The sequence below is a fragment of the Aptenodytes patagonicus genome, chromosome 10 (assembly GCF_965638725.1).
Source record: "Aptenodytes patagonicus chromosome 10, bAptPat1.pri.cur, whole genome shotgun sequence".
Lineage (NCBI taxonomy): Eukaryota > Metazoa > Chordata > Aves > Sphenisciformes > Spheniscidae > Aptenodytes > Aptenodytes patagonicus.
In genome coordinates this window covers 8,934,974-8,962,432 of record NC_134958.1, presented here as the reverse complement: position 1 = coordinate 8,962,432, position 27,459 = coordinate 8,934,974, and the positions used below count along the sequence as shown (strand labels likewise).

Below are 27,459 nucleotides of genomic sequence, written 5' to 3'. Positions count from 1 at the left end.
GAATGGAGATAAAAAGTCATCAGTCATCTTTGATTTAAAAAAGGGAAGGGGAAAGAAAACAACTTTGGCTAAAATAAGGGCTTTCTCCTGGAAATACACGAGACCTAAGAACAATCGCATGGTGATTAGACTTAAACTACTGGATCATCATCTATAATCTAGGTAATGATCTTTAGCAGTTTGGGGTACAGGAGAAAGATAGACCTATTCATACATCTGCCCAATTCAAAAGAAATTTTAACAACATTTTAAATAGTTGGAATTTTTAAGGGACAAGAACTCCCTGAGGTTTATGTGCTCAGTCCAGTGGCCTGCCCAGCGCTACTTAATATTCCTTGAGATTCAGAGAAGTTACAGTGTTAGTTTACCTTCCTCCAGGGCAAGAGGAAGAATTTTAGACTGCCATAGGGCTGCTAAGTTTTATATATGAGGAGAGCCATACCACCGTCCCCAGGATACCCAAAAGTCCTCTGCAAGTCCCTCCTTGCAACTCCTCTCTCCCATCACTCCTAAACCTATGAATGGGTGGGTCATGATGCTGGGACAAGGATTGCGCCAATTTATGGAATGCCTACGGATAAGAGCAGTCCTAAACAATGCTGCAGTGTAAATAAGAAATAACAACAGACCATTTATCTTCCAGTGTCTTGCTCCCAAGCAAAGAGCAAAGCATAGCCAGAGCAACCCCTGCACTCTGTCTTAACCAAAAGTTGATCGGGCTAATAAGAAGCTTAGAGAAAACTTACAGAAGCTATAATTGTGTCTTAAGTGATACCTGGAAACTTGTATTACACTTTAGTCAAGATGGTTGCAAGACCAGATGATTATATGTGCTTAGAAGTGTTCCATCCTCCAGCTTTGCACCGAGCATAGCTCAGGCAAGCAGAAGAATCTGTCCCTTAGGCTTCTCCATCACTAACATATTCACGGTCTGTGCATAGACTCATTAGGAAGCCGTGAGAGAGAAGCCACAAAGAGCCAACTGAAGAAAGAGTGGCAATTTAAGGGAGTCCACGCCTACACAAAAACACACCTTGTGGGTGTTTTTAGGACATGATCTTGCCCATAATTTTGTGGAGAAGGTGGGTGCTCCTTGTTGGTCTGAACATACCTTGCGTATCATGGGTTTTTTTCAAGTATTTACCATCATTTCTCTTCAGCAATCTTAATGGGAGATGTTGAAATATTATATTGCAATTGTTGTATTGAAGAGAAAAGAGGAAAACTAATTAAATTATTTATACTTTCAGGGAAGAAAACAATGAGATGATATTGTCTTGAATGACCTTTCCTAAGTATGGGGATATAGCATCTTACACAATAGACTCTTGGTTCATGTTTCAATTACTGACCTTTACTGTGGAGAAAATTAATGCAATTTTCATCGTAATCCACCCATACAAATAAGATCCATACGGAAGGTTTCCACATGCTGAATCTAACTCAAATGGAAAATGTCAGCTGTTTGCTACTGGATGAATTTGACTTTAATTTGTTCAGCTAGAGTCTTTTTGAACTGTGCTCATAAAACTTTGTATATTTTTGGTACCTATTTTTGACGGAGAATTTCCTACAGTAGAAACATTGGATTTTTCTTCTTTGGGGATTTTTTCCCAATTGTCTTTTTTCCAATACATGAGATACTAAACATTTCTTGGAAGTTGCTAAATAACTTGGCTTAAAGCCACAGTGTCATCTGATCCTTCCCTACTACATCCCACTAGCCAAGTAGGGCTACGCTGGCTCACCACCGGATAGAAACCCTCCAAGAAAAAAAAAAAAAACACACCACAGGAATCGTTGTTGATTTAGTTTTGTCTCTGATTTTCTTTTGAATCAATTACCAGACCTGGAAATGGTAGTAATTTAAGTTTTTTCTGTTTTGGAGGAGATACAAACTTTTATCCAGACAGCTTAAGATCATGAGAAGACTCCAAGACTCTTTCCAGTCGGGTGCTATGATACACTCATTCAACAAGGTAACTGCTTGTGAAGCTCTACAGTCGTTGTCAAAAAAGGGGAAAAAAAAAAGTAAAATAAATAAACGGTCAACGATCAGACAGCTTACATTCTGGAATGCATGTAACTTCTCTATACCTTTCTACTGGCGGGAGAAAGATGTTTCAGTGATGTAATTTTAAAACAATCCTTATTCAGACAGCCTGACAGACCCCAGAGCTGACACGACGCAGCCTGAACTCTGTGTCCAAGATGGCACAAATCCGAGAAGGCATTCATCCACCGAACAGCTTGTGCCAAAGGGACAGAGCTCTCTTATCTTTTACAGTCCTCCATGCTGGTATTTTGGGAGGGGAGAGGGGGAAAGAAAGGGGGAGCTGGCAATTAAGCCCTGTCATTTAAGACAGATAGTTTAGGTGGAGGGAGTTAATCTGCTCTCGGGTTTTTGAACTAAGCGTCTGTGTATTTATAATTTGTAAACAGTTAATCTCTTAGAGGGTGTGTTACAATTCCCAGAAGCATTGTCTGTTATGTCTAACATGCAGCAGAACCCAGAAAGGCTATGTGTGCAATTATTTTGATACAGCACAATGATAGGAAACAGAAACAGTGGCCTCGTATACCACAACCCAACTAGCAGATTTCAACTGCTGAAGCTCTTGTATTAGGGAGGAAAAAAAAAACACACGGACTTCTTTTTAAAGTATAGTTGTCTGTTTAAATGTTGACATTGCCATGAGATAATGTCATAAAATTACATTTTTCTTACACTCCCTGGAGAGCATTGGCCACCCTCAGACTTGGAAAAGTCATTTAGAATAACCTAATGTACTTAAAGATGCAAGTCATCAGAGTGTAAGCATGGACCATCACTGATGCAAAGGAGATATACCCAGGACAGGATGAAGCCATTAAGGCAATGCTGCACAGCACTTGACATGGGACACATGTAGTGGCTGGCAATTCTCTCTCCTGGTAATTCCGTGTCAGAATTCCATAGACCCATAACACTAGTATATCAATTAATAAAAGTTATGAATTGTTATTGCTGTAATGTTAGGATGTAAAGTGTTATCTTGATGAGAAAGCCTGCTGGAGGTGTCTACTTTGAGTAGCTTTAGCCAGTGCTACCAGCTCTCCATTTCAAAGAGTCACTGTCCATGTATGAAGTGGAGATAGAGGCAATGCCGATTACAAAATGGTAGGGCCAAATCATCAGCAGCTCAACATTGACTCTCAGGAGTTTTCCCAAACCTGCATACTTAGTTAAAGGAAACCAAGAAAGAGAATGACAGTGAAGGGGGGGTGGGGGTGGCAAAAATGCAAAGTGATTAGATCCATATTTAAGTGACCCAGTTGTATTTAGAGAGACAACCAAAGTCACTGGAGTTAAATCTAGGGTAACCTAGAATATTTTGGCTTCACAGCAATGAAGCTGTTGCACAGCACAAGAAACAGAGGATTAAATACCTACTTAATACATTTTTACTTTTTTTTTTCCCCACCTCAGCACTTGCAAACGAAAAAGAGAAATATTAAAAAAGAAGAAAGTAAATGGGATTGGTTCCAGCGAATAACTTACACCTTTAGGCATCACACAAATAAGATGTAGGGTCAACATTTACAGATGTCCAGTTTTGGGTAGCCACAAAATAGAAATTATCGACTTTTAGAGATACACAGTATTCCTTTGAAAAAGATGCAACTTTCATTTAGCAACTTCTGATGAGTTCCAGATATTGGTCCATCTAGTTGACCAATTTTACGATGCAAAGAGTAAATTATAAATGAGAACATTTAAACAATTATTGTGTGTTGCAAGAAACCTGTAATTCAACTATATTGTCTAAAGTTCACTTTATAACTTTGATGGATTTCTGGTTGCTCATTAAAATGTAACCACCACAGAAGAGCAGGTTAAATTTAAATAACTATTCCCATCAATTACTCTGTGGAGCTTCAATTCTAGTGTCTGTGACTAAGAAGAGTTAAGGTGCACTTGATAACTGTGGTATTGATTTACTTCTCAATGATCAACAATTTCACTGTAACACTCTTAAATCACAGAATATTCAAGAAGAGTGTTATTAACTTAGTATGCAATTTGAAAGTTTCACGTCGCCTTGTGAACATTTTCTTCCTAACAGCTAATGTTCCTTTGCATGCTGTTGCTCGTTAAATAATTCCTCACCTTTTAACTTTAAAGTATTTATAGATTATCAGATCCTCCTTCACTTACTTATGTTTTTTCAAGCTGTATACATTAAGTTCTCTTAATCTTTCTTCATATGTCATGCTCTCTAATCCTTTTATCATTTGTCACTGTGGTTTGATAAACTTGAAAAAAAAAAATCCAATGAATTTTTCACAGTGAGAAGAATAAGTACGCTCCAATAAAATAAGAAACCGGCCTTGCCAATTCCAATTCTTTCTACATTTCAGCCGATGAACTAAAGCCATTTTTTTCCCAGTCTCTCAAAGAAATGTTGAGAAAATTCTAACCAGTCCTCCACAAATCACACTAATTCTGGCCTACAGAAATGGAAATGCCAAATCATCTGGGGAAAGCCATCAGTACAGAATGTCATCCAACACTCGAAATGGAAGTGATGGGGGATTTTACATAGTCATGCATGTCTTTGCACCTCGTCCACCCATACACATACCTATAAGTGCACATACAAGAACACGTGCCTGTTACGATTTCAAGCACAAACTGGGGACTGCTCAGATTCAATTAATGTTCAGAGGTCTTGCGTAGGTAACGCCACTGATGAACGTTATACAAACCAATCTTTTCATACTTTCAAATTTGCCAATCAGCAAACTGGTAACAATTGTTTTCCCAGTTAATACAGATAATAAATGAAGATCTCATGGAGATAGAATGGTGGGTTTGTGCTTTCCCACGTTCCTTCTGATTCTAGTTAACACAATCGTGAGATATGCTTACCTTATCATCTTCATCCTCATCTTCATCCAAGCCCATAAGCTCCTGCAAAAGCAGATGTCCGTATTACAAAACAGTACACTTACTTTTCAGTGACAGGCAATGTTCAAAAAGCTTATGATACTCCCACAACATTTCATTACACAGTTTTCTCCCACTGCTATTGCAAGTCATCAAAAAACCCCACCGCTTTCACCTCTCAGAAATAACATTTTGTATTCAAGGACTTCTTTTTTGTGATATCCTGAACAAAGCATGCAATACCCTATACAAATTTTAAGTCTAAATAAAGCATTAGTGGCTGTGTCCAGTAGTTTGAAGGCAACAGGCTTTCAAATTCATTGCCGACTTTTACTGTCTGTAAACAGCTTTGTTCTTAGTTTGACAAATGAACCAGCTGCCGTGTCAAGGCTGAGGACTCTGTACTCAACTTTTTCCATCCTCATTGCTACAATAACTGCTCCCTCCCTTTAGGGCCATTACTGAAACATTAGACTTTAGAAAATACATTAGTATGAACATAATCAACCTCACGAATCACAGTCAGATTTCTATGCAGCATTATTTCCTCCCTTTAACTTCTACGCTGACAGGTAGGGGAGAAAACAAAAGACTTGGCTAAGCCTTGAAATTAGGAGCACTTCGCTTTCAATTCAGGTATTTAATAAGCTGAGCCTTTAACAGGGTCCTCCAAGTTTTTCTTGGTTATTTAATAGGTACATTTGAATTGTTTAATTCAAGCTTAAATACAGCAAACATGCAAAGAATGTGAAGAATCACAATAAAAGATGTTTTGGATTTGGAAGTTTTGAGGAGTTGGTTTTGTTTGTTTGTTTGTTTTCCTTAGCAAAGCAGTTGCATCTAGTATGCAGAAAGTACTGAGAGCTTAGATACCCAGATTTACTCTTTGGCTCTCTGGAATACCTCGAGGAGCTGAATTAACACTGATCATGGTTTACATTTCTATAGAAGCTCCCCATCTGTAAATCATAAACCATTTTACCAGTATTCACAAATTTAGCCTCCTGGCAATTGGATCATGCGTACAAGGTTAATACTGTTATTCCCATTTTATAGCACAGAAATCAGAGAGAATTTGAGGTCCACTTTTGCAAAGACTGTTGCTCGCATTCCGCTATATACATGAAACATGCATGCTGGCACACAAAAACCAAAGGTAGTACACATGCAACCAAGGTCTGAAGAAGCGAAAAATAAATAAATGACTGTGTAAAAAGCATCGGTATTTTGAAGAAAACCTTTTCTCATCTGCAGGACAGATGTGACATGGGGTAGCACCTGATTGTCTATTTTTGACCTACAGATGGTTAGAATAATAGACACACATAAAAAAGAAATCAGGTAATATTAAAGGCACTTTGACTACTTGTTCCATATGATCCCAATCCTGCAAAGCACTTAGGCAGATGTGTAACTTTGCTTATGCAAAACGCACCCCTGAATTTCATGGCATTGCATTGTTCGCAGGACGTGTGACAGGAAAAGGGCCAGCTTTCTGATGGACCTTTCTTCAGTATTACTACAATTAACCTGTATTTTCAGATACAGCCTTTTTGTAGTATCCACCTAAATGATGTACTGCTCAATTTTGCTGACTTACGTGAGACTCTCCTCACTTGAACATGCAACAAACTCACTACAGGATGAGTGATGGGTGCTGGAAGGCATTCTCTGTGTATTTTTTCCTGGGCAAGTTACTATTTTATATCGTCTTTTGTATTAAAAAAAAAAAACACCTGTTTGCTTGGGATTCTCCCACATGGGAAGTTCTCATTTGCTTGATGAAATAAAGTAGGCACTGAAGACACACAATTATCTTTCTACACTATTCTGGACTTGGCTGAAATTGGAGAAAAGCATTTCTTTTACCATTTGTTCTCAAATCAAGTCTATGTCCTGGTTTGGATAATGCAACTTTCCCTATTTTCTAACAATCTTTCCACTTGGGAATGGATGAAAACTGAACTAGGAGCAACTTTTCTCGCTAAAACGAATAAACCAGCTATTGACCTTTTTAATTCTGGGACATTATTTCTTTGTATAAAATCCATTTGATTCGTTTAGGTAAAGGTATTCTTTATGGATACAAATGTCAATCATCTTTTTATCAAAAGTTAGAAAGAAGCTATAATTCAGCCTATATTTCATTACTGTACTTACTACACATTTAAAAACAGGATATTATGGACATCCATGAATTTACTCTCATTTCTAACTGTAATTACCATTGTTATGTAAGTAAAGTCAGTGGTCAACATCAAACAGCATTTCATACCCCAACAGTAGCACTTTGCCACACATCTTGTAATTATTTTTGTATTTCAATCTTTTTTTCTCCCAGATCAAGTTAAAAAACTGAAGGCTAAATTTCTGGGGAAAAAAGCATTTGTCATTTAAAAGTGGGGGGTGGGGAGGAGGAATAAGGGCTTCTTAAAGTCTCAGATCACAGGACAAAGTTTAAAAACTACTAACTTCTCTTTCAGCTTCTATTGACTACTTCTGTGAATCACGAATCATCAGTGTGATGCAAAGTGTAAGAGCAGTAGGGGCATGGGTTTTAGGAACTTGTTGCTTTGTAAATCTTTCTTAATTCAACTTAGTTAAAAACGTTTGTAGTTATTTAGTAAGTGAAATCCCCCTCCTACACACTCTCATCGTCTTCTCCTACTACTCGGAATGGTTTATTGCTTGAATTGAATCATGAAAATCGAGAGGGTTGAGGTTTCTTTTCAGTAACTTCGAAATAAAAATGTTGTTTAGCCACACAACTAGCTTAATACCATTAAAATGCATGACATTTTGCTCAAGGGCAAATTCAAGCTGGGGCTGCCAGAAATGTTCCTGCTACTTTACTTGCCTGGGCATCTTGGGTGTTGTTGACCTTCCCTGTTTTGATGAGGGAGAAGTTGTATGCAAAGAGCACCAGCAGAGCCAGGGGCAGCATGTACAGTTCCACGCTCCAGACGGTGACCACAAATACCTGGGAGAAATAAAGCAGCAGAAAGGAATACATACAAGTGTTTAAAGAGAAAGACATACAGAAAGCCTTTCAGTCATTATCCCTATGTACGTTCATCCTTGAATCTCTGTTAACCTCATTCATATTATTATTTTGGTCAAGAAAATCTGCTGGCAGAGCATGCTCTCTTTCTATTCTGTTTAAATCTATTAGGCTGCCATTTGTTAGCTTCTCCTCCCCTGTATCTGGTGAAGTACAAGGCCATGAACATCAGGTTAGTCCGAAGGCTTTATTCACTCCTTCCTGGGACCCCCTCAAGCCTGAAAGCCCTTTGTCCTTAGTGCTAGTGCATAACAGACCCACTTGTAGAGGTAAACCTGCTCCACTTCATCAAACGCTAATTGCCAGGGGGTCTTTCACCGGCTAGAGGAGAGTTTCTTCCTCTTGTGCAACAGGAGCCATCCAGCTCCCTTGTCACTCCACAGGTGATGATCAGCAAATACATCTTCACCATTAATCCACCTATGTTCTTGGCATAGCAGCACAGAGAAAGGACCATGACCTTCCAGGAGGCAAGGCTCTAGGTTGCATGTGATGCATTATTTTGGAAAGGGATCCAGTAAGCCTCGTCTCCATTCCCATACCCTTGCCATTTTTCAGCACAGCATATTCCGATTTCCCTGGTTGCTTGGAGTCTCTCTGCCCAGGAACGGTATGAGTTTGTGCGTTTGGAGTGGTATCTGACAAAATCCACTAATACCAAGATCAGAAGCCAGATTTTGAAGTTCTGTTCTGCAAACTGGATCAGCAAAACATGCACCTAACATGATGGGGATTTAAAAAGCACTTAGGATTTTTAAAAACAAATGATACCAAGCCAAACTGCAATCCTATCTTACAATTACCAACGATACCTGAATGGACTCCAAACTTGGAGTGGTTGGCAATGCAAAGTTAATAAACTAAATCCAGAATTGCCATAAAATGAGTGTTGTGATCCCATTTCCTTTTCTACTCATACATAGTGTCTCCAGAACTGCCTAATGCTGGTCATAACTTGAAGCTATTTTAAACAATTTCCTTTAAAGACAAGGCACAAACACATTTATCTGATTTACACGCACACACACCCCAAAAGGAACCTGGAATGAACAGAAACAAAAATCCCATTTTTAGAATAATACAGGTAGGTGAAAATGAGTCAGGTCCAGTTAATGTATCTCAAACTGCAACAAAGGGAAAACTCTATGGGTGATCAGAAAGCTAAATCTCTACCCCCCTTCATCCTTGGCCCGTCAGACACTACATATAAAGGCAACATTGGCACTTGCAGAATGGGATATTTATGGCAATGTATTTTGCGTTATGGACTTGAAAGTCTAACCACACTGTACCAAAGCAGTACTTCCCACTGCTTTCAGTGGGGTGAGAATTTATACCCCTACAAAACAGCAGCTGTTGTAACTTTCAACAAAAAGACTTGTCGGACATCAGACAAATGGCCAGTTAATATCTACCAGGGGCCAAACATAAAGCAAGACGCAATGACTGTATCCATAACCCTGCCCAAACAGCAGTTGCGTTTTCTAGAGTGAACCTGATTTCATGTTAGCTGTTGCTATGCAAGGAATTAGACTGTCATCCTGTTCTTGGCATTCGTAGGCCAGTAAAGCAATCTTTGAGATATATTCATTTATAAAATGGGCTGACATCCAGACAATATATCCCCATACAATTGATTTGCAGCATAGGAACGTAGAAGAGGATTTGGTTTTGCTTTTTTTTTTTTTTCCCCCCTCCTTTTTGAGCCTGCTTTTCAACATACTAAAAAATTAGAAGTGATAACGATTCCAACAGCCACATTTCATGTGTAAGCAAGGCAACAGAAACACAAGAATCCTGGCCAAGAAGGCACGGTACTTGATCTGTCTTACAGGAGCCTTGCATGGCTTTAGCTAATAAAGACTTCAAAAACTGTGATATTCCAAGCTAAAAAGTCTTCCATAAATGAAAAGTTCTAACCCGAACAAGTTCCTCTGAAGCTATTCCAACTCTCTTGGATGAATCTCTACTTGCTTTGTAAGACAAAGTGAAGGTGATACCAGCTCCTGTCCTACCTCAAATGTCACTCTAAAGAACAAGGACCTATTATTGTACATATCTATACAGATATCTATCCCAGGTATATATAGACAGATAAAAATAGACACACGCATATAAATATACATCTGATCCTTATGTGAACTCCTTCATGGAAATTCACATTGCCAGGTATTAATTCAAAACATTTGCTTCAGCCTGTTGGAGGAGCTTGCATTTACATCATCTCCCTGGGGTATTAGCAAACTCAAGTCTTCTCTTAACACAGCAAAAAGACTCCACCGGCAGTCAGCTAGGCAAGGTCCTACAGGAGTCAATGAAGCTCTTGAAGAACCTCTCTTCATTCATTCATTCAATTGCAGGACGAACCAAATTTAGTGCATCTGTCACCATCCTATATGAACATCACTCTGCTCAGTTGCAAGTATAATACAACCTTGCAATCACAGGTCATTTAGGCAAGATACAAAATCAAGACCTTGGTGATTTTAGATCCAACAGTACATTTTGTGTATCATTAAGTTTCAGACCTTAAATAAAACTTAAAACGTAATTACAAAATCTCACTGTAGTCTCAACTGACAGCTGAGGCATACTGTCACTTCCTTTCTAATGCTGACTGGTTAATCGGTTGCTGAGTTATAACTCAGACAGTAATGCTTTGATAGAGCTCCCACATCCCCTTAAGAAGAGTTGCTTTACTGCTACCGAGGCAGCAGAAGGAACTTTCATCGCTGTGACACAACACAGACACAAGACAAATTCATTTAGCTATTCAGAAATTATTTAGCCTCAGAGGTATGGGAAATTATTGCTGTGAACATACAGTACATAATAAAAGTTCTGAGGGCGTTTATAAAGCGAATAGAAATATTTCTGCATTCTAACAGCCTTTTGAGTAGTTCTGCAGCATCAGCTTTCAAAGCAGTTCCCAAACAGGCCCATGTCCTATTTTATCAACTCTCATGCAGCTCCCTGACACTGACTACAGCATCAGCAGCCCTGTGATATAGACGCACACTTCTCAAATTAAAAGGTTCTCAATCACGCATGTTTTTATTTTCTCCCCAGTGATTCCTTATGCCTGGGAGAAGCTCCTGCATTATCCTCCCTAAATTATTTTCTTAGCAACACCTTTTGCCAAAACTCGGGAATGGTTCAGCTGCTGATGTATACAATGGCCATTAAAAGGAACAATATCTTCTTGATTTCTTGTAATCCCTAGTCTGTCTTTTGCCTAATACGTAGGCTGGTAAGGGAATTCATTAACAGGTTCAGATCACTTGCTCAATATCACAGAAGTCAGGGACAGAATCCAAGCCACCGTTTCAAGTGATCTGGTTTTAACAAATCACACTTTTTTCACAATATTTCACATCATCGTTAGACTAAGTTCTGTCAGATATAATCCATTACATCATTGACACCTTTTCTTCTGGGCTTCATACTGTGCATGAGAGAAGTTAAAAGGACAGTAGCCAATTTCTTTAAAAAAAAAAAAAAGTCAAACAAGTGAAAGCTAGCTTTCTGTGTTACTACTTTTAATGCAGCTTGAGAGTACAAAAGCCTATTATAGAACTGAGCAATTTATTTCACAGCATTATAAAACAATGATCGAAACAGAAACAGAAATGAGATAGACATATCTAGAGGAAAAAAAAAAAAGAGCTCTTGAAACTTATATTTAGACTAGGGTTCTACCTAGAAGAGAACAGCAATATCACAGCCTTGGAGAAAGGACCACTTGATTTCAGCTGATTAATGTGTTGCTATTTCAAAGGGCCTAATAACTACAAGTTAATGCTCTGGAGGTTTGGAAGCCGTTTCATCTGAAAATCATTGAAGAGGGGTCCAACTGTTCCTGTCAAGAAGCATGGAGTTTGAACAACCATGAGAGTGGCCCTTTTGACAGCAGTACAAAAGATGAGAGAAGGCAGTCTCAACTGAAAGTAAAAACAAACCCTTAGAAACACGTTTCAAATCTGTTTTTTCTGCCCCTCTGGTTCCAATTTAGAATCTGACTATTAAGAACAGATTTTAGACGGGTGTCTACTAAAGTATGCCCATAAAAGATTTGTCACCAGCAAACCCACAGTCATGGGATAGAACAGTTTTAAGAGGTTTAGAAACCTAGCATTAGATAAGATTTTCTGTGTAATTTTTCTACACAGCAATTATAATGTTTTTAACTCTAAAAAACAGGCTCTTTTTGACCTGGTAAGTCTTTGTGGAGAAGTAAAAGATGCTGTGTCGTGTGCCAGAATAATTCTTGGAAAACAACAGTGATGGGAGAAGGAGAGGGATACATTCCATCAGATGGAAAAAATAAAAGTGAAAGGAGATTAAATGCATGCAAGGAACCTATGGTAAAAGGTTACTTTCTCAGCCAGCGTAGGCTCCGATGCTAATGAAATGCCTCATCAGCAGAGCTGTGAAAAATATTATTCGAAACTAGTTTCAAAACCACACACAATTTAACTGAACTCTAAACTACTAACAGCTTTGTCAAAAGTTTCCTTGCAATTTACATACATGGTCTATACAATTCATGAAGTCAGGAGAAAAACTTGAGCTGATGCTGTTGTGAATGTCCAAGTTATGTTTTGAACTAAATCAAAACACTGATTTTTATCTGAGACAAAGACATGCTCCCTTTTATTTACAGGGGAGAAGAATTACATATTTTTAACTTATCTCCGGGTTATGGAGCCTCAAGTTGCCATGTACACACAAATGGACTCTATAAAAGAGGAGAAATTTCTGCAGCTAAATATTCAGGGACAAACTCTCTAGCATTTTTTTTAAGCTTTCAGTCCCTCTGCCCCTAACAAAATACAGGATATTAGCCAATAACATAAGATACTGGCTCCCCAAAAGGGCATTTGAATCCCTTGGAGGCAATAAGCCTGTCGACAACAAATTATTTCTGACAGATACTTATTCCTGCCCTTAGAAAGGGAGAGTAAAAGAGTAGAGGAGGGAGTGAACACACTCAACATAGAGCAAGATATTCATGCATACGTGTGTATATATATATCTGTACATGCAGAGGTACCTCTTCCAGATACGGGCAATATGGATGCACGAACACAGTGGTGTTGAGCCCACGCTAACAGAAATTAGGGTACCCGGTGTGGGCTCAGCCTGATGTAAGTGCAGTAACGAGGCTTGCACTCTTGGGCTGGGTTGTGCATTGGACTAGTGAGAATCTTAAAAAGAGACGTCTATAACAATTATGGAAATTAGTCTAATATAGCCCCACCTCAGGGCATGGCAAATAAAGGTTGAGGCGGTCACGTAGCATGTATTTCCCACTAAAGTCCCTCTCCCAAAGATTTTTTTTTTCTTTTTTTAAGAACAGATCCTCTTCCAAAGATGCACTCCAGAATCTCTCTTACTAATACTCTCCGTATGACGCTCTCTCACCGTGCCATGCTCAGCTGAGAACGCTCCTATGCCACTTCATAGCCACCCAGCTGGTGCTCAAGGAGGGGTCGGTTACGAGCAGACTCGCTCCCTCATTGCGATGCAGTAACGAAGAACGTGGCAGGAAGAGAAATTATGCTTAAATAAACCGGCACTGTCAGAAGAAACCTATTTACTTGAGATTCAATTTGCTTTTTGTGTCCCCAGCAAAAGAACGCAGAGCATCTCAACAGTGGTATGAAACGTGTGCTGTATTGAACAGCGATGACCAAAATCAAAAATGACCTGAAGGAATAGAGGTCTTTAAATATTTATGCCATATTGCAAATTATCTCTGCATTGCTCCACGCATCAGCATACAAGTTACTAATTTTTTAAGGGTGTATCACAGGCAAAAAGCTTAGCTCTTCTACGCAAGCTCTCTGTTGCAAGCACAAACACAATTGGAATCTAAAAACAAAGACACACAAGAAAATCTACCTGAACACCCCAAAGCCAAACCAAAATATCAAATTTTGCCCCAAAATAACTCAGTCTTTATTACACGCATGACTGTGCAGAATTGAGAAGTAGGAATAAAGGATATGTTTGTACAATTTGCTACCATGTAGATCTACCTGATTTTTTTTCAGAAGATGCTTTGGGTAACAGAAACAACATGGCCACGTTTGCCCACCTCAGTTGCCTGCGTAGGTGTCCTGGTTTCGGCTGGGATAGAGTTAATTCTCTTCCTAGTAGCTGGTACAGTGCTATGTTTTGGATTTAGCATGAGAATAATGTCATAACACACTGATGTTTTGGTTGTTGCTAAGCAGTGCTTACACTAGTCAAGGACTTTTCAGCTTCCCATACTCTACCAGCAAAGAGGTGCACAAGAAGCTGGGAGGGGGCACAGCCAGGACAGCTGACCCAAACTGGCCAAAGGGATATTCCATACCATGGGACGTCATGCTCAGTTGGCCAGGGGGCAGCGACTGCTGCTCGGGGACTGGCTGGGCATCGGTTGGCAGGTGGTGAGCAATTGCATCGTGCATCACTTGCTTTGTATAGTCTTCTACTATTATTATTATTACTATTTTACTTTATTTTATTTCAATTATTAAACTGTTCTTATCTCAACCCATGAGTTTTCTCACTTTTACTCTTCTGATTCTCTCCCCCATCCCACCAGGGTGGGGTGGGGAGCGAGTGAGTGAGCAAGCGGCTGCGTGGTGCTCACTTGCCAGCTGAAGTTAAACCACGACAGTAGGCTAAATGACACAGCTTCAAAGCCATGTCCTGCTGCCATACCCACGTGTCCCATCCCTGCTCGTCCCAGCTGCAGCTTGCTGAGAAAGTGGCCCAGGATGAAATTAAGGGGTGGAAAACCCAAGAGGCCCAATTTGTGCTTGACAATTTATAGTGTGAGGATGCGACAAGGAACAGGAGTGATAGAATAAAGCCTTCGAAGGAAGGAGGCAGGAGGATAGGAACTACACTCATCAGGGTCACAATTTTAACACCAGTTTGAACATTCAAAAAGAAAAGAAAAAAACCCCCGATGTCCCCCACTCCCAACAAAATAAGACATAAAACAACCAACAAAAAAATCCCTGAAGAACATCCAAAAAATCTCATACTGTTTAAGTCAATATGTGTTAGGGCCTTTTTTATCACTGTCTGGTTTAGACTCTTCAGGGGGATCTAATTTTCTTTGCTGCTGCTAGGAAGTAGAAACTCATTTGTGTTTTAAATGAAAGCTGTGATTCATGTTCAATCACAGGACTCTAAGAAATGGCGCCTTAAGAAAAAGCATGTTATTGTGCAAAAGTCACAGCGAAATCAGAAGAGTTGACAATATTACAATCTGTTCTCCAGCATCCTCTTGGGACACTGCCATTGGTAACTTCATCAGGGAAGGTTGGGATGCTACGCTTAAGACTGCAACCACTTACAAAATGTCTGCACTCTGATCCTGAATTACTTTTATCATTAGCACGTTCAATAGATTTATTCTTCATTCATAACAATAAATAACAAGAAAATAAAATCAAACCAACTAAAAAGTGAGGGTTTTCCTTTATTTTAATTATTTTGGTTACATTAATGAGATTAGCCAGCTAGGAAATTGAAAAACAAGAGCCTTAGAGATCTTTCTTTAATGAGGGGTCAGGGAAGAGCTGCTTGGTTCAAGTTTATTTCACTGAACTTATCACCTGTTAAGTTTGTAAGTTAAGATTTATACATCGCATTCCAGATATTTGAAGATTATCCATCAAATTAGTGTGGATGACAATTTTCAGCACAAAAAGGTGTGTGTCTGGGGGTGTCGTCTTTGTCCTTTAAGACACATACATTTAAACCCCAAAGCCTAACAGCCCACCGCAAGTCTAACAGGGTGCCTCTATACAGTTTTCTTGCGGTTTCTACTTTCTCTTTATCCCTAACCCCAAAAGAGGTTAATCAAAACAAAACCAACTACAACACCGCAAGTTTTGGGTTCTGCATTTATGTACGTACAACAGTTTTACAGTAAAAGACTTCAAATCCTTTTAGACTGCAGACACTGAAGAAATAGCTGTTTGCTAGCATGCTGACTGGTCTAATTTTTCCCTCATGCTTTTATCTAACGTATTTTACATTTCCTGTGCCAAGTAAAATACAGTTAAGACCCTCAAGCAATAAAGCTTAAAATTGAAAAAACGGAAAAAATATTACAACAGTTTTCTATCTTTTGGTGTAATCCGCTGGGAGTGGGTCAGGGGAATAAATCTGTATGCTATTTCTAAAGGGGTAACTATCACAGGCAAAGGCAATGGGGGAAGATCCTAAAACAAAGGGGGGGTGGTATACCCAAAAAAAAAAAAAAGAAAATCTGTTGGTTTGTATCATAGCTAAATTAAATGGTCGTTTTTATCTCTAATATTTTGGTTTATCAGCAGGGTCATAGTTTTGGAATTACTCTCATACAGAAAGTTATGATCTATTTGCAGGGAAGACAGGCATTATGCAAGTTAAAAGCCTGTTCTTAATAGTAAATAATTCTTCCAAAAAGTGTCAGAAAAAAATATCTGTGCTATTTAAAAGGAGGCAAAAATGTAGGTTAATTTTATTTATTCTGGATAAGGTGAACACCTTAAAAGGGTCATGAAAAAATTTATCATTAGCTGAGCTGATAAACGTCCACTTACTTTGGAGACATATTTGTTAACATTGTGAGAAACATTAGCAGTGAGGGTCAGATGGTGACGTAATTGTACAGCGAGTGGAAAGAGTATTTGGTGGAAGTGTTCTTTAACTTTGGGCTCTCAACACTGGGCTACAATTGGTAGCAAATGGGAGGCTTAAATGATATGTTTAAACTACTCTAATGACTTCCTCCTTCACGTTCATAGTGTGTATTAGAGCTGAATGAGTAAAGGAAAAAGGGCTCTCTAATAAAGCAAGTATGCTTAATTAGACTTAATTCGGCGTTCAGTGGCAGGAGGATCGCACATAAGGTTACTGCCTTCGCAGTCTCCAACTATGGCATGAAAAAAAAAATCAGATTTCAGTAAACCCACATAAATGAGAAATAGACGCTTGTACACACTAATGCTGCAAAACTATCTGGTACCCTCTTTTCCAACACCTCCAGTCCTAAAGAAATGTTTCCAGACTGAAACAGAGCAGAAGGAGCAAAAAAATTAAATTGAAAAAATTAAAAATAAAAAAATCCCAGTAAACCCAGATCACAAAACCAGAAATCTAAAACCAGCTATAAAGCACATATAAAGCAGTAAGATGACATCCTTTCCAGCAAAGAATTTCAGATTATTCTCTTTCCTTATGCTGTACACGGGATTCCCCACCACAGCCCTGTGCCGGAGCTCAGAAGGTCTCTTAATCTACCTGAGACCCATTTCCCACAGGCAAGAGGAGAGCAAAAATCGTAATTGAACCCCAGCCCTCCCCACACCTCACACACACACTGGACACCGCGAACAGCGAGAGTGATTACAACACACAGACAATTTCAGCAGGTTCATAATCTGCAGTGTGGCAAAATTGCTGCATTACAGAACAAACGGATGAAGATGACTGGGACACTTACTGTAATTATACCCTAAATATGTTACTATTGTAAGTTAGCAACAACAGCAGCGACACAAAAAAATCCTAAGTATTGACAGCATGACTGTGTAATAGAGATTTTCCACTAGCAGACCTATAGCATCTTGCTTTCCAAAATACAGAACAATCTAAAAAAAAAAAAAAAAAAGTTGCAAGACACTTGCAATTTCAGGCAGCTGTTCAGGCAAAACTAAAGCCAGAAGATTGTTTATTTTAATAAAGCTATTATATGTGCAGCTCCAAATTAGGAATGGCAGGAGACTAGGGGATGCCTAAACCATCACCACCTGTTTGCCCTGAAAATCAATTAAAGTCACACTATCACAGCAATCCCTTCTTAGCTAATAAAAGTTACACAGCTTCAACATGCGACTTTAGGTGCTTTGTGGAAATGTGCCTGAAATCTAAATCCTTAGTCTCACGTTACTTCGATACTAAACACAACTCTGAACTAACCACTGTAAAATTTGCCTTTTTGGGGTTAGAGAAGGTATTAAGGGCAAAGAGATCCCGAACTGCTGTTTTGATGCAGTGGATTGAACTAATATTCAGTAAATTCTAACAATCCAGCCAAGAACATTATACGGAGTTTTAAGCAGGAGAAAACTGAAGTCCTTTATGACACATGCCTGTTCAACATATTCTGTGCTGCAGAACAGATCCAACTTTACAAGTTGAAAGCAAGGGCAGTGGAGACATCCCAAGTGTTTTAGTAATTAAACGAATATGCATAATGAACCATATGCCCAAAGGGCCTGTTCTTCATGTGGGCCAGATTTTTGTTTGAATTTTTAATTTTTATATACAGATGAAACATTTCATGTAATATAGCAACAGTGCAAAGGAACATGCTATGCAGGAAGGGAAGGAGGAACTACCCATGTGAGAACGATCAGAATACACTTGATGAATTCTGCTCCTCAATTTCCGATTCAGAGCCAAGAGGGCTTTTTAAAAAAAAAAAAAAAAAGGGAAAGAAAAAATCCTTTTCTCCTTTGAACAGCTGTATTAGTCATCTGCTCAGAGTCTAGAAAAGAGGCATTAAATGTATGTATATTTATATAGGTCATATTTATACACTTATATGTGTGAAATAGATTATATACACCAACACATTTAGATGCTGCAAGACTAGCAAAAACACAGACACTATCTCAAATTAAAAAGCTTCTGATCCACCAGAAAAAATAACTACAGGATGACACTCTGTTGGGCAGGACCTGTCGTGTTGTGTGAGCTGCAGTGGAACAGGACACACTCACATCTGTCTGTGAAACAGGAACAGACATTCTTAAAAAGATGGGTCAAATGCCACTCTCATTACAATAATGTTACCCTACTGTCAACGTGAGGATACCATAGCCTTGTTGCAGAAATATTAAATCTTCCAAATTCTCCTGGCGTTGAGCCGTGCTCTTCCTTTCTCAGTAACATTCACCTTTTTTTCCATCCCTTGCTCTTAAAGTGCTTTTCCAAGCAAAAGAAGCATCCTTTGCAAACGTAAGCCATTCTAATAGGATAGTCCTCTAAACCAGCAGTAAGAACTATTTGGTGCTGATTTTCAAATAGCTAGGCTGCAAAATAACAATCTGGTTCTTTTAAGTGGTTCTGATCCATTGGGCAAATTTCTGTTTTGCTTTGTAAAACCAGTGATGGGGGTCAGGTACTTGCCAGCGTGGACATGCTGGTTAAGCAGCAGAAAAACTTTCCTGCATGAGCTTTACCAGATTTTTGAACGGGGTTTTTTTTTAATACATGATTTAGGCTCTATGAACTAAGGGAAATCAAGTACTTAGACTTAGTGAGGGAAAGGCAAATTTTTGGGTAAATAGCAAAGAGTGCCTCACAGTAACTCGGATTTAGCACTGCAGTTAGATAAATAAGCAGTACTGCATACAACAGCAGTGGCTGTTACACGTACCGACTCGGTACGGCAGAGATGCGGTGGGGAAGCACCAGCCATGCTCTAAGGGATGCAGCCAATCTGATCCACTTCAGAATTGAAAGGGTGACCTTTCATCAGACTCAGCGAGTTAAACTTTTCGTGGGACTTTGGGAGTTCTCATCACCAGATGTAAATGGAATGGCATGTAAGAGCGATCTGGTCCCCAACCCTTAAAGTTTTTAAAAGCTGAAATAACGAAGTTGTAAATAATGGCATTCGTTGCTCTCAGTCCTAATTCAGGGTTCATGCTTTTGACATTGCCTGGTTTACGTGATCTACTGGTCTCCGCGGAAAGACAGATAAACTTCAACGGCTGTCAGAAGACAAAAATTGACAAGGAGCATCACCTTTCCTGACTGTTTAAATCCTTTAAGGAAGTGTTGGAGCAATTAGAGAGGGAGACTAATCTTTGCAGAGTGCATTAACACTCTCCGACCTCCCAGACAATAGATCAGACCTCAGACACATAATGCTTCCCTAAGGCTTTTTAACCAGAGCATTTGATCTCATAGTCACTCTGTATGTGTTACTGTAGGTATCAGTGTGTAAGACAGTATTCACTGGGCACTAAAGGACCTCGATCTCTGCTAGTGTTCATACAACTTTTAAAATAGAAAGCAGGAAAGCCATTGCAATGCACGCTGTTACAGAAGTACTACTTCCCAGAAAAAAGAAAACAAAAAAAAAAACAAAAAAGAAAAAAATTAAAACAATCCAGAGTAGCTCTGCAAAATGTCTTCATTTTTATTAATCTCATATTTCCTTTCTACCACCACTGTTTATTTCCCAGCTTTGGAATATAAATCTATTTTTTAAAAAAACCCATAGATTAGGTTTTTATTCATAGAAACAGTTATCTGATCGTAATTTCAAAATACTTCATTTCTTAACCCCCATGGAGGGACTTGAGGGGAAGGGAATTAGGAAGACAGTTCTAGTTTATTAAGGAAATTGAAATATATCATTGCAAATAATTTTCCCAAATGTATACATGGAAGTATCTGGGGAAGTTTTCTTAACTGCTAGAACAAGTCATCATCTAATTCCTGATGGGCATGTTCAGCAAAAAAAAAGACATAAAAAACAAAAAAGCTAGTATCACTGTATCAATTATGCATTTTCCATTTAATATTCTAAACATTTTAAAGAAAATTTGCTTAGTGCATTTTTTAAATGGAATTAGACTTCCTTGCCATCATGTTTTGACAGAGGCCATGTCTGAACAGTTCTCATATGGACAATGCATAATGGGGTTTTAAAAGCAACTAACTGGATTCCCACCCACTGCTAAATAAGGGGTGCTGCAGTCTCACTAAGCAGTGGGGGTTTTTCCCCCTCCATGCAATGTATTTGAGGTACAGTGCTAGCTAGCAATACTTTATATGACTCTATTAAGACTTTGTATTAGCTGCACGATTTTGTTTTACTTTCTAGACCCTCAAATAGTGCCTTTCGTGAAGTACCTGCATTACAAATAGTTTTTGCTCCTGTTTAAATGGGTATCTCAAATTTGTCAAGCCAAGTGCATCACAAATGACAAAAAAGGTCACGTATACCTAGTATATTTAAAAACAAACAAGCCTTCAAAGTCAAAGTGTAATGCAGTTATTTCTAATCTGAACAAACAATAGAATACATCTAATGAAAGTTGACAATTGGCTTTGATACAGAGCTGTGCAGCTCCTCTGTTCCATTAAAAGATGAAAGCTGAAGGAAAGTACAGAAGACAGCGACTTCTCCCAAAAAGCAAGTAGAAAGTTCTGGAACCTGAGCTAGTAGAGTAAATAAAGGCTGGTTTAGTGCAGACTTTTGCTCGCATATGACACTCATCTTTCAGTAAACATGCTGACTTTACATGGGTAATGTTAAGGCTAAAATAAATCAGCGTATTAGACTAGGACAACACACTACATGTTTTACATATTTATTAACACTTCTCAAAAATCACAGCACTGCCTTTAAAACCAAAACACCTGAAACCAAGCTAAGTTTGACTGCAGCGTGGATGTCACAATTCAGACTAATAGATTTAATTTTCATGAAGTGGTGGGGGAAGTTATCAAAACTGTTGATGCTAACGGTACCAGTGTAATCCTTTACTGTGGCAGTAGTCAAATTTATTAATAATTAATAGTACAGATTTTTTTAAAATCAGATTTCTGAGATTTTGTAGTTATCCCATTGCTCCAGCTTTATTTTCCAATGAACGCTGAAAAAACGGAAGGGATGTATTCTGATTTAGGGTATTTTTATTCTTATTGCTATCCTTAAACAACCTGAGAACTTCCTGGTTGCTTAAGACTAACCTCTAAGTTCAAAGCACATCTTAGTTGCCAGTGATGAAAAGTAAAACTAAAAGAGAACAGGCTTTTAAAAAAATGTATTTGCTCTGTAGCTTCTGTACTAATCCCCTTTTATTTCAGATCTTGTAAAGGATCCAACTCTTTCCCCCCCCTTTTTTTTTAAATAAGAAAAAGCCCCACAAGTAGAATGCTTTAAGAGAAACCCCTCAAGGTGCATCTGTCTCCATCATAAAACCAAATTGTTGCATTACCTTCAAATAGGAAATTTCTTCCAGTTGTCAAGATTTCTGCAACTAGTGTTAGATTAGCGCTGAGAGAACGGGTGAATTAAATTAAAAATAAAATAGTTCAAGCAAGAGAAAGAAAACCTGCCAGAAAAATCTGACAAAAGCCTGAGTGCCAGAGCTGGCTCATTCACGAGGGTCCATCGCCACCTACAGGATTTTCCTCCTCTTCAGAAAACCTGCTACTCGTGTTCACACAGGATTTGCCCCAAAACGAGGATGGAGATTTTTAACTGATGTTAAATGACATAGGTTTCCTGAAGTTAATGGAGTTACAGTGATTTAAACCACCTACAGACATGTCTCTACTTATTCCCTCATTTTAGAAGAATAAAAACTGCCTATATGTTTCAAGGCAATGCACTGTTCTAAGCTTACATCTGTGTTAAAAATAAAGGATTTGCCTTCTTAAAAATTAAAAAAAAAAGAAAAAAAACCCCACAAAATACTGACAGGGTTGCTCCACCAATGACAAGGGAGATAGTTTTACAGAAAGATTGTAGATGATGACTATTAAGTGCTTTAAAGTACTTTCTAAGAGGTACCAGGTCAAAGTAATGTGAATAATGAGACAAAACCAAGCAGATCCTGACTGAAAGAAAATCAATACACCTGGGGTTCTGGGGGAAAAAAAGCACATACTAAGAAAGTAAAGGAATTTTTTACTTTCAATGACAATTTCACTTCCTAATACATACCTTTTTCATAATAGATACCACGGGTTTCCTACCTTTTTTTTTTTAGTTTGGGCTGAGCTGTATACCTTTTTCCTTACAGCTTGCATAGTGCAAATCCGTGCCAGACTTTGGGAATTTTACACATAAGCTTCTCAAATTCTGGTATTTCCAATAGTGGTGGGTAAGTAGCTTCTCTCTCATGCTCCTGTTTAATGAGTCCCACACAGATGCAGCATTCATTAAACTTAGAATATTAATTTCATCTTTGTTTATGCAATTTCTAATCTATGAATAAAGTGAACTTTCAGGAAAGGCAACAGGCAAATTGGGGGGAAAAAAAAAGTGACTGGATCCTGATACGGAATATCGTTTCTTTAGGACCAGATAAGCTAGCAAATGGTTACAAATAAATTCCTCTTGGTTTTCAACCTACCAGTCAATTGATAAGAATTACAAATTACTGCTTTCTCACAAATTCAGAAGGTGCTCAAGATACTTGATCTGGAGTTCCTCTAAAGAATCTAAAACTGGAAAAAGAAATACACCACAAGAGAAAAGCCAGCTTTCAGGCAGTGTGCACTTCAGTCTTTCCCACATTTTTTGGAGCAAATTCCTAACATCGGGATGTAGATTTGTAAGGTAACTGTAAGAATCGTGAGCTAAATTCACCTTGGCATATGCAAGTTTTGCAATTCCACTGCAAGTAAAGGAACCAGTGCTGCCTTCCAAGGATATTGAATTTGTTTTTTCATAAAACCGTTAAATAGTCAAAGACAAAAAAAACCGTAATTAAATGCTAATCTGTGATTAGTCTCACAGCTAGGAGAACACAGCATATCTGCTAATGTGTGGTTAGAAACAGGAGTTCAGCAATGTTAAATATACAAATAAAACCAACAACGAGCAAGAGTACAATTTTACCCTGCCGGACAAAGCAAAATAAATACAAGATATGCAAAAATAAATAGAAAATGTACAAAACGGCATAAAGATCAACAATAATCTCTCACAAAACTTCAGAACTTCAAAAGACACAAGACGTTATATATTAGGGAAAAAAAAAAAAATGGGCTTCATAAATCAAACAGCTAAAGTACAAAACAATATAGCAAACTCCAGCCAGACCACAAAGAGGGTTCGCTCTTCATAAACATCAGATCAGGCAGCTAAAATTATTACCAAAGCTCTCTTGTAACTGTCACCTGTGGTGGGTATAATTACAGGCTACTGCTGCAAGCACGCCCACGTCATATGGCAATAAAAGGACCTACAGCTTGCCAAGACCAGGCAGACAATGGAGAACATACACCACCTGACGAGAGCCCAAAAAGATCAGCCAGGGAGACTAATAAAAATGACAGTTTCGAAACAAATGACAAAGCTTCGACCACAAAAAAAAAAAAGGCAATATCAAATTAGCTGGAAATGCAAGCGCCGAGCAGAGTTCTCCAACAGGTCACAACTCGAGCAGAAAGCCAGTCAGAACTGTTTGCTGATGCATTTAGTTCAGGTTTTAGCTATAAAGAGCCCTTTTTCAGTGGCTTTTTTTTTTTTTTTTATTAGATAAAATGTTTGCACATTTGGGCTTGGCTTTGTGGGCTGTCATTAGATAGCCAAACAGATGAAAACTACGTATTTCTAATCCAGTTGTGGAGACAGACAGATAGCTAGATAGCTACACATACCTTAACGCAGGCACCTTTTAAGGCTATATCTATATACTATAACAAAGCTGAACTTCTTTCTCATTGCCTTAATCCTTTACTGGATGCCTGTGTACACATTCCTGCTGACCAGCTGTACAGAGGCTTATCCTCCAGCAGATCTGGACTTTTACCTGAATACTTTGACTATAAAGTTTAACACACACCACCAAGGTATTAAAAGGCTTTATCACTAAGTAAAAACAACGTAATGCAATTAAAGACTGAGAGGCAGGGATTTGGGTCTGTCATTACCACGTGCGAGGGAATCGTGCCTATGTGATGCATGCAAGTTTTGAGTACACGACACAGAAAGCACTACTATTGCTCAAAAATATGAGCGCAGCATAGATTTAAATTAAGAGGAAGCTCCCCAACCCCAAAAGCAAGGGACTCTCTATACAGGTTAAGTGCCTTTTTAAGCAGGCCCGCAGGAAATTAATATTAACTCCTCAGATGCAAAATACGATTTTGTTTTTATTTTTATTTTGGAACATTTCACTGGTAAAAAGCAAATCCCCAAAACCCCTGAGCTGGAAACATAAGACCATCTATCCTTTTTGAAGTTAAAAAGGCTATTTGTACTGGTCTCTGCTCAGCTCCATCTCACCCCGACTCCAAAGCTTCCAACTTTGCTTTTTAAATCTTATTTATCATGTTGTCAAGCTTCTAAGTGGTTATTTCCCTATTAACGTTGTCCTTGTTTGTTCTTACATTTTTGAAAGAGCTGGAAATAACATGTGTTTACTTTGCTGTGTGTCTCTCGGCATCATCAATATCACTGTTGCTATTCCAGGAATTTTAAATGCTGCAGCAAAGCAAAGCCTGGAATCTCAAACTTAAATCGTATTCCCCTCAACCGAAGAAGAATAATACTGGAAATGTAAAAATTGCTGGGAGAAGGGTAAAACCATCTCCTTTAATTGTCTAGAGAAGCCTGTTTCTCGTCTCAGCAGTTACTTGCATGTGTGAGGTAACGTGCTCCTAACAGCTCTGCGTGCACAAATGGTGAATTTTCACAGGCACTGCCATGAGCTGTGTGGAGGAAGCGGGATGTAAACATTTCCTCCATCATTAGGAAAATGCTTTTACTGGGCTATAATAGCTCAAAATAAAAACATACCTCTGATCCAGCCTTTTCACCAGAGTTCAAGACGATAATTTTAAAGATGTGCCTTTGCCAGTGATTTACAGAGGGAAAGAAGGGAGGAAATATTAGGGGCTCTAAAGAATTACTTACCAGATCAAATTCCCGAAACCCTGCCTTTCACTGCTCCTCTAGCACTAGCTCTCGCCTTAAATATGAACAAATTTTTGTACCAAACTGTTATTTTACAGCTCCTCTATTTAAATAGGAACTGCATTCGTCCCTTTGCCGACTGCTTCTTTAAGACTGTAGCAAAACACAAGCTGCAAATGAGCTGAGAAAAGCCCTTAGCAAAAGCTCTACAGTAAAGCAGAAGTAAAGACCATCTCTTTTGCATTAATACTTTTTTCTTTTTTTTAAGCTTTTTCTTTTTCCAAGTTCCCTATTCAGTGTTTGAAGAATACTCATTCTTCTCTCTTTAGGATTACATCTATTCATTTTATTTAGCTTTTAATGTGGAGACATTTCAATCTACCATTGCTTTAATGCTGTTCCCGAATAGTTTGGGAACAATGATTTATATTTTGTCTTTAGCTATGAGGATGAAAAAAAAAAAGGGGGGGGGGGGGGGGAGAGACTATACCCTTCTCATCAGTTACACATGTTGTCATGGCGGGGTGGTTTGTGCTTTGTATCGGGGAACTGCTTGTTCACAATTAGCGGACAATTCATGAGGAAAATAAGAAAGATTTTAGGGAAGCTCACGTGAGAACACATCTTCCTTCCCCACTCTATAGAAAAGTGAATTATTACCATCTACTGGTAAACCACGAGCGAAGTCTCAGTGAAAATTATCGTCTATCCTCTGCTTGGTTGGTCAGAGGTCCAAGAGATGCTTAGTGACGCTGTCTCTATCCTAAATTGTTTGGATTTCATAGCTGTTACTGGTCTCCCTTCTCCATAGATTCTTCGTGTTCCTTCTTGAACTTCTGCCCCAAGAATTTCCCTTTATTGATCTATAATTCCCGTCCCATCAAGGGGGGGGGGAGAATCACTGTGTTGCAAAACAATGCACGAGTTAAATTGGATGTTTTACCCGTATATTGTTGTCATGTTCAGGGCTGAATTATGCTTAGAACAAACAGGACTGGAACATTTTGTGTTTTGCTTGGGAAAGTCTAACCATAACATGCAGGAGACACTTGTCCACATGCAGAATGAAAAATTTACCCCAAGTAAACTCCAGAAGGCTTAGATTTTGAGTTAACAAACATCTTTCCTAAGGGAAAAGAACATTTCCCTCTTACTGATACGCAATTAGCAATTTTAGAGGACACTGTCAACAAGCTAATGGCCTTTTGCCTGTAGGTCATCAGTATAAATATAGCCCAGGTCAACAGCGATTAAAAATTGTTCATGTCTAAGATGGTTGGTCTATGAGATGAGTTTAACTGGGCTCAGATCCAGCTCCCATATCGCAAGCTTAAGTGGCAGCGTGTTAAATGGCACACGCAGCAGAGATGCCCAGAAGTTCATGGGCTGCAGAGTCTAACCTCTCTCTCCTATCCCAGATTAGGACTGAAGCAAACTGGCACAGTAATGCACATACATGCAGCCTCACCCAGCTTGCCCTGTGACTCCTCGGGCCTCCAGTTCCCACAGCCCAAGAGGCCAGCACCAAAAAAATGGGGCATCCTCCGGCTCTCTCTGGATTTAAAAAGCTTTGGAGATCTTAATGGAGAAGAGTGCCAAAATCTCACCTCTGCAGCAAGGAGCTCAAAAGCTTAAGTTTGGGTTTCCTGCTGCATCCACAACCCCCACCCAGCTCTGCTGGGCATCCAGAAATCCCAGGGCTTCCCCACTCTTGCATCAGCTGGCTTTTTGGGAAGCCGAAACTGCTCCAAAATGATCCCACGCCTGTCATTTTCCCAGCTGCCCACCATTAAATAACTG

At 38.9% G+C, this 27,459-nt stretch overlaps 1 protein-coding gene across 2 annotated transcripts in view; it reads right to left on the bottom strand.

The window, feature by feature from the left end:
• The window catches only part of MCTP2 (multiple C2 and transmembrane domain containing 2), a 107,943-nt gene that overhangs the window by 13,611 nt on the left and 66,873 nt on the right, over window positions 1-27,459 (bottom strand). For both annotated transcript variants that reach the window (XM_076347985.1, XM_076347986.1), the window contains 2 exons: window positions 7,788-7,910; window positions 4,913-4,954 (listed from right to left, as the gene is read on the bottom strand). In XM_076347985.1, the coding sequence (XP_076204100.1) occupies window positions 4,913-4,954; window positions 7,788-7,910 (165 nt within the window). The remainder of the gene's footprint in view (window positions 1-4,912; window positions 4,955-7,787; window positions 7,911-27,459) is intronic.